This window comes from Corticium candelabrum, chromosome 2 (genome assembly GCF_963422355.1).
Source record: "Corticium candelabrum chromosome 2, ooCorCand1.1, whole genome shotgun sequence".
In the NCBI taxonomy this organism is placed as follows: domain Eukaryota; kingdom Metazoa; phylum Porifera; class Homoscleromorpha; order Homosclerophorida; family Plakinidae; genus Corticium; species Corticium candelabrum.
Genome location: NC_085086.1, coordinates 10,904,417 through 10,911,916, shown reverse-complemented (window position 1 = coordinate 10,911,916; position 7,500 = coordinate 10,904,417). Strand labels below are relative to the sequence as shown.

At 39.9% G+C, this 7,500-nt stretch overlaps 2 protein-coding genes across 2 annotated transcripts in view; both read left to right on the top strand.

Annotated features, from left to right (window-relative positions):
• LOC134198114 (single-minded homolog 2-like) overlaps positions 1–1,393 on the top strand; it is an 8,954-nt gene extending 7,561 nt beyond the window's left edge. The window contains exon 10 of the mRNA XM_062667449.1: positions 239–1,393. Within this exon, the coding sequence (XP_062523433.1) occupies positions 239–1,056 (818 nt within the window). The 3' untranslated portion in view covers positions 1,057–1,393. The remainder of the gene's footprint in view (positions 1–238) is intronic.
• Positions 1,394–2,389: 996 nt separating this feature from the next.
• Positions 2,390–7,500, top strand: part of LOC134176212 (RAC-gamma serine/threonine-protein kinase-like) — a 16,605-nt gene continuing 11,494 nt past the window's right edge. Inside the window, exons 1-4 of the mRNA XM_062642895.1 lie at positions 2,390–2,623; positions 3,727–3,849; positions 3,911–3,962; positions 4,657–4,716. Of these exons, the coding sequence (XP_062498879.1) occupies positions 2,569–2,623; positions 3,727–3,849; positions 3,911–3,962; positions 4,657–4,716 (290 nt within the window). The 5' untranslated portion in view covers positions 2,390–2,568. The remainder of the gene's footprint in view (positions 2,624–3,726; positions 3,850–3,910; positions 3,963–4,656; positions 4,717–7,500) is intronic.

Here is a 7,500-nt window from a genome sequence, read left to right as displayed (position 1 = left end):
GTGTGTGTGTGTGTGTGCACGCACGCATGCATGGTGTGTGTGTGTGTGTGTTTGTTTGTGTGTGTGTGTGTGTGTGTGTGTTTGTTTGTGTGGGTGTGGTATGTGTGGATGTGTGTGTGTTTGTTTGTTTGTGTGTGTACGTGTGCATGTGCGTGTGTTTGTTTGTTTGTTTGTTTGTGTGTTTTTGTGTGTGTGCACGTGTGTGTGTCTGTCCTCATGTTTCTGCGTTGGCTTACAGGCAAGCCTGACACTAAATCGACACACAGTCTACCATTTTCTGTGCCTAGTACCGAACATAGGATTCCTAATACACTGGACAGCGAAATTCCGAGCGAGCTGACTGAGTTGCTATCCAACTTTCAGTCATCTCCCGAACAGGATGCCGAGGAGATAAAACCATCTGATAGCAACGGTGTCATACCAGATATCACGTCCACCTACCACCATGAGGCAACTTTCTTTCAACAAATGTGTCAGCTTCCGTCCAATGGCCAATCGATGTTCAACTCCAACTTTCCTCCTATGACATCACATCCGGTTATGACATCACATCCGGTTATGACATCACATCCGGTTATGACATCACATCCGGTTATATCGTCTCATCCAGTAATGATGTCACGTCCTGTTATGATGTCACGTCAAGGGAAGATGTCACATCCGGGTACAACGTCACATCCGGGTATGACGCCACATCCGGGTATGACGGTGCATCCGGGTATGACGCCGCGTCCGATGTTTCAACCGCAACTCCCGCCGTTGCTTCCAGCTTGTTCGACTTCCGGTACTAACGGAGTGTATGATAGCGCACAGACGTGGCTACCAAACCGTCCGGTCATCATTCCTCCCGGTGGATACGGGTCGACGGGATATCCTCCATTCCTGAGCAACGACCGCGGTAGTAGTCGACGCTCGGGTGTTTGCTCCGTCCACCAGCCTTTCTGTCAACTTCCGTGTACGGGAACTTTGGGTGCATCCGGGGGATCGTCGTCCATGAAGGTCGGAATGCGACAGTCGCCCGCGGAGTCCTGCTCGCCGCACGTCGCAGGAGACTGAAGATCTCGTCCTTACCGAAAGGTAACTTGTACATAAGGCGATGGGACAAAAAGCTGTTGCTATTTATATGATCAAAGAGCGGCACGCGATTAGTAAGGAATTGAGCTAGCGCGCGCTTGTTTTCGTGACGTCATCAGGTGGTGAAGTTAAGGATTGTTTTACCTACTCTCTGTTGCAATAGTTGTTTTAGTGCTGCTGCGAGGTAGTGCGCGCATATAGCGCAAGTGTGGCTTGATTCGTCGGTTTATTGAGTAGGAACCGTCTCTACTAGAGAGCCGTTTGCAGTAGGAGAACATCTGACTATATTTCAAATATTACAATACCTCTTCAGTCATAATACTGCGCATGTGTATTATAGTGTGTGCGTGCGTGCGTGTGTGAGTGCGTGCGTGTGCGTGTGCGTGTGTGTGTGTGTGTGTGTGTGTGTGTGTGTGTGTGTGTGTGTGTGTGTGTGTGTACGCACATCTCAAATATATATCTAGAACGAGCACTTTTCCAGGAGAGCAGGTTGCTCATGTACGCCTATGTCAAAGTACTCCAGACACAGCTCTTAGCTAAGACTGAAATGACCAGTCAACGAAATTTGCAGAGTAGGCTGGATTCTGATCTAAGATCTTCCCTCAAAGATTCTGCTAGTATTCGAGATCGCGCTAAACTGAACACCATGCTCGTGCATGGTTGCGGGCATTGCCAAACCCTAAGCCTCGGCATCGCCATGCCCAGCAAACAATTTAGTGTTGCTTTGAGAGTCTGGTTGGGCATTCCAATCTTCAACTTGCCGTCTGATGCCAAGCGCTGTACATAAATAATTAACATAAATGATTTTTATTATTTTTTTATCAATAATTAATATTAGTACTTAATTAACGTAAATTATTTTAATTATTTTTTTATCAATAATTAATATTAGTACTTAATTAACATAAATTATTTTTATTATTTTTATCAAAAGTTAATAATCGTACCTAATTATCATAAATAATTATTATTTTTTATTAATAATTAGTATTAGTACTTAATTAACAAAAACTATTTTATTATTTTTTATCAAAAATTAATAATAATACCTAATTAACATAGTCTATTATTTTATTTTATTAATAATTAAAATTAGTAGTTAATTAACATAAACTATTATTATTATTTTTATCAATAATTAATTAATTAAATAATTAATAGTGGCTATTACATAAATAATGGTATAAACTAGTGACCTAAGTATCACTTTTCTACCGTGACATAGAGACCAGCTACCGTTGCGCACTCACCATGAATGTGCGAAATCTTTAGCGCACGCTCCTACATGCAACCAGCCTACAAACAACCAGTCTGCCTTAGCCGGGCTATTACTAGCAGGTGGGCGTAAACGGAGACGAGTTGCTTGGCATTCTGTGTTTTGAAATACGGGTTTCAGATTTTCTCCGGAGCTTGTCTACACGTCGCTACGCTGTCGATCGTCGCTAGTCGTTCGTTGAGTCAGTGAGAGAATCTCGTCGCGTCGAATCGACGTCTATGGAGGCAGTCGGCGAATCGAAGATCGTGAAAGAGGGATGGCTTTTGAAGCGAGGTGAGAGAAGACGCGACATCGTCGATTTACGGGCGATTTCGGTTGCTTACTCGCCGACATCACGTTCCCGGATGTATGAATGGAGAATCGGTGCGGGAACGAGCGATATCGACGCGGATCGAAAGGAATCGCGATTGTTGAGTGATTCTATGGGTTTCTCTTGTGTTTACGGTAGTAAACGTGGTCGTTTGGTGAACAGAATGGGCGTGAGTGGTGACGTCATAGTCACGTGACTGTAAAGACTTACTATAGATAGGAATGACTGTGGGTTGTGTATGTAAACACGTGCCGTTTAGAGCTTGGGGTAGCAGTAATGACTGTCATTTGAATTGATTTTGTATTTAACTTGAAAATATTGTATTTTATTTGTTAATATTAATTTGTAATAATTTATATTAAGATATAATTTTGATTAATTTTTAATTAATTAGTAGTATTTTATTAAATAATTAATGTTAATTTAAAAAAAAATTAATACTAATTTTAATTAATTTATTGATTAAATTTAATTAACTTATATTAATATATAATATTAAATAATTATTAAGTAATTTGTATTATTTTATTAAATAGTTAGTAATAATTTTTTAAAATTTAATATTAATTTTAACTAATTTATTGATTAATTTTAATTAATTTTTATTTATTTTCTTAATTAGTTAATATTAATTTTTAATAGTTTAATATTAATTTAATTAATTTATTGATTACGTTTTATTAATTTGTATTTATTTTGGTAATTGGTATTATTATAAATATTTGTTGTATTAGTTATTAATCAATTAATTAATTTTTATTGACTTTTTATTTTATCAATTATTTAAAAAAATTTAATGTTTTGTAATGTTATAATTAATAATTGTTTATTAATATCAATTAAAATATTAATACAAATACATATTTAATTAAATTTATCCAACAATTGATAAACTTTTCTAAGTACGCCTGATTCGCAGTAATCACCACAATCTAGCAAATTAGATAGTAAATATCAATGACTTATTTTCTTACAAGCAACAGCACCAATTTTCTCAAAAAGAGTAAATCTCTCCAAGTCACGTGATCACATTGTTTCATCATTGGTCAACGCTTTTGTGTCGTAGGCGAGTATATCAAGAACTGGAGAAAGCGTTACTTTCAATTGAAAAGCGATGGCGCTTTCATTGGTTTTAAGTCGCCGCCCGCAGGAGGCATCAACGAGCCTCTCAACAACTTCACCGTTGACAGTCAGTTTGGACGATGTTGGTGCCATCGTTTTGCATTGTTGACAGTTGTTTTGCTTGTTAGAGTGCCAAATAATGCAGGTGGACAAACCGAAGAAGAACACTTTCATTATAAGGTGATGATCGTTTCGTATTACATCGAAACTGATTTTAGAGCCAGATGGTTGATATCTATAAGTTGTTTTAGTCACGTGACTTTGCCAGCTTGATGGGTTCAAATCTTTAAAAAATATTTTTTAGAGCAATGTGGTTGATATATATGTGTTGCTTAGGTCACGTGACTTTATGCCAATTTTATAAGGGGTTTCAAATTTTGGGTTAAAATTTTGATACATTTGCTATAGAGCAAAGTGGTTGATATCTATGATTTGTTTTAGTCATGCGACTTTATACTAATTCCATAGCTTGACTGTACAGTTACTAGAAAGCCAGGTGGTTGATATCTATTTGTTAGTTTAGTGACGTGGCTTTATATCAATTGCCTAAGGGTTTCAAATTTTTGAAACACTTGCTATAGAGCCAGGTTGTTAATATCTATAAGTTTTTTTAGTCACATGACCTTATACCAATTGCATAGGGACTTTAAATTTTTGAACACTTGCCACAGAGCCAGGTGGTTGATATCTATAACTTATATTAGTCACGTGACTTTGTGTCGAGTCTCAAATTTTTGAAACACTTGCTTTGGCGCCAGGTAATTAATATCTATGAGTTGTTTTAGTCACGTGACTTTACCGATTGAGTTCTTCACCATCAGCTGTGACACTGTAGATACCGTTTGGACTAATTTGTTACACATTGTGATTGCAGGTGTTTACAATGGACTTCGTTCGTCGAGCGCACGTTCCATACTGACACACCGGATGACAGGTGAGTCGTGTGTGTCGACCTAAATGTCATAGAATAGTCGGGATAGTTAGAGTGCATGTGAGTACTGTACGTGTGTGATGTGAGTAAGACGATATTGTGTGTATTTCATATGTGGTCATGTCTCTACTAAGCAAACGACGGTTCATACAGTTGCATGTACTATGACCAAAAATTTTGAAAAATGAAAAATTATTTAGTGGTTGATTTGGAAAGATTTTTTGGGTTTAAAGTTGTAAACAAAATTTTTTAATTAAAATGTTTTTAGACATTAGGCCGCACCACTGATTGGGGTAACCTGCTCGCCCGTGTTTGGAGCTCTAGTGCCGCTGAGTTTTTTCTTATTTAAATATGTTCTCTGTTGGCTTGGGCATACCCATTCGAGGGGGGGCAAGTGTTTTGAGAGATGGCAAGATTCTTTGTGTGTGTGTGTGTCTGGCGACTAGTCTTGCAAGAAGTTGGATTCAGTGATCAAGTGGATGATGTACTCAGCACGTCGTGTTTGGACGTTCGCTGTTTTTGCACGTACGCATGCTAAAAAATAAGATGCCTGCTGTTGCCCTGTGCATATCTGTGTCCGATGGGCACGCGATTTCAGAGATGGCAAAGATTGTTCGTGTCACTGGCGACTGTAGTCTTCGTGAGGTGTTTGTTGCAGGAGGTTGGATTCGATGATCGAGTGGACGATGTACTCATGCAGCGTGCGAACTGCGACGACAGACACTTTCTCCAAAGATGATGATTGATAATAGTTTAAAAAAATAAAAATAAAAATAAAAATTAAAATTAAAATAAAAACTCCGCCCGCCCGCCCGTCTTTTTCCTCTGCATGTTACCTCAATCAGACAATTTTTTCGTTGCAGCCTTGTAGTATAAGTATACAATTATAGGTTGGTAGGTCCCTCACAATGACTCTACACTGTAGCTGTAAGTAACTAAAACCACGCATGCGTTTATTAAGAGACAATAGTTTGACAGATACATGTAGTTGTTGAATGAGGTCCCGAAAAAATTACCAAAAATTAGTGATAACAATCTAACCCTAGCGCGCGTTATTAGGTTCTTGGTCATTGGGCTGTTGGTCTACTGGCCTCTGTTACTGTATCCTAGCGCTTCCGCCGAGGGGGGAGAGGGGGGGTTATTTGTACACACAGTTTTCTGTGTGGAATCATGGACATCAGCTTGCATTTATTAAAATGTTGAGGGTGGCGGATTATGATTGCGTGGGCGTGGAGGTGGGTTCTGATTACTGTGTAGCATAAGGGCTCATATCAATTGGAAAGTGTCAACTTGGGTATCACAGTGTATCAAGTTTCTGTAGCTGTCTTAGTGTAACAGGATATTGCACCTGCACAAATAAAACTCAGCTGGTGGGCTGTAATATGAGTATCTTGTTCTATATTTGATGGCTAACATTAACAATGCGAAAAACGTAAATAGATGTGGTGGAGTTCACTCAACCCGCTTCCTTCCTCATCTTCTCTTTCTTTCTCATCAGCAGGTGTAAACCTAGACCCGCACCTGTAGCTCTGGATCACTGTGTAGACATACATGCATCCTTTGTCTCTAACAGCAGTCCTAATCTGCCAGCTTGTGGACGCAATGAGCAGCTGCTCTTGACACCTTGTAGTCCTCCATCTGTACATGCTGTCTAGAAGGAGTTGTGTAGCATTAGCTGCTGCCTGTCGGATCATTAACCGTATCAGAGTTGAGTGCCTGTTTGTTAGTGCGTGCTGAATGTGTGCTATCCCTCAAATCTCATCTAGAGGTCCTTCTAATTCAAGCGGGTGGATTGTCGCTTGTTACTAGAAGTGAGGTGTAAAATGCTTGCTAGTGCCGCCCTGCTGTACTGGGAGACAAGAGGGTCATGTTGAATGGTCACACTACTTACATCGAGTGCAAAGAAATGGGAACCTGTAGCGGGTAAGAGTCCTTCTGAGGGGCTGGAATTGATGCCTGAGTGTTTGTAGGATGATCTCGTGTGTGGGGAGTAGAGCAGCTTAGATGTTGTGTTTATGTCTTGTGAGTGCGTGTGTGTCATAGAGGGATTGCTGTTGGTCTTAATATGTGAGCGGTAGAATGCGCAAACTTAGTGTTTCGGGATGTCCGAGTTGTGAGTCGATTGTCATTGTGTTGGAGCTGTTTGAGAAGGTTTGAGTAGTGCGTGTGCTGTACACGCGATTTGCCGGGCGATTTATAGTTTGCTGCAAGGTTCAGTTGTTGTTTTGCCTTGGATCGTATTTAGAGGGTCTAGACAGCTGATGTAGACTGCTAGGTGTTGTTCTTTGTAGTTGTAGTGATTTCTTCATGCAGCACTTCATGTCTGTGGGTTGACCCTTGTATTCCATGTGTCAGTTATGACATGGCGGGCTTTTGTTGTTTTGGCGGGCTTTTACTATGACTATGACGGGCTTTTGCTTTGGCGGGCTTTCACTGTGGCGAGATTTTGAACTGAGTGAGTTGAATGAATATTGGCGGCAAGAAGTGATGATGACAGAATTGGAAGTATGGCGGGAAGAATGTGTGGCGGGAATCTGTAATATGAGCTGGTTGGCAGTATGAAAGAGCCAATGGCGGGAATTATGTTAGATTTTGGTGGGCCTCTTGGGTTAACAACTTTGCACTTGTGTGAGAACAATGAATGAACCTTAAGGTATTGGAGTTAAATTGTTTATCACCTCACGTGTACTTTGACTGACAGTAGGAGGACAGTGGACACTAAATTATACACAGTGTGCTTATGCCTTATGGCCTACACTTAGCTTATGATGACTGGCACTATAGTCT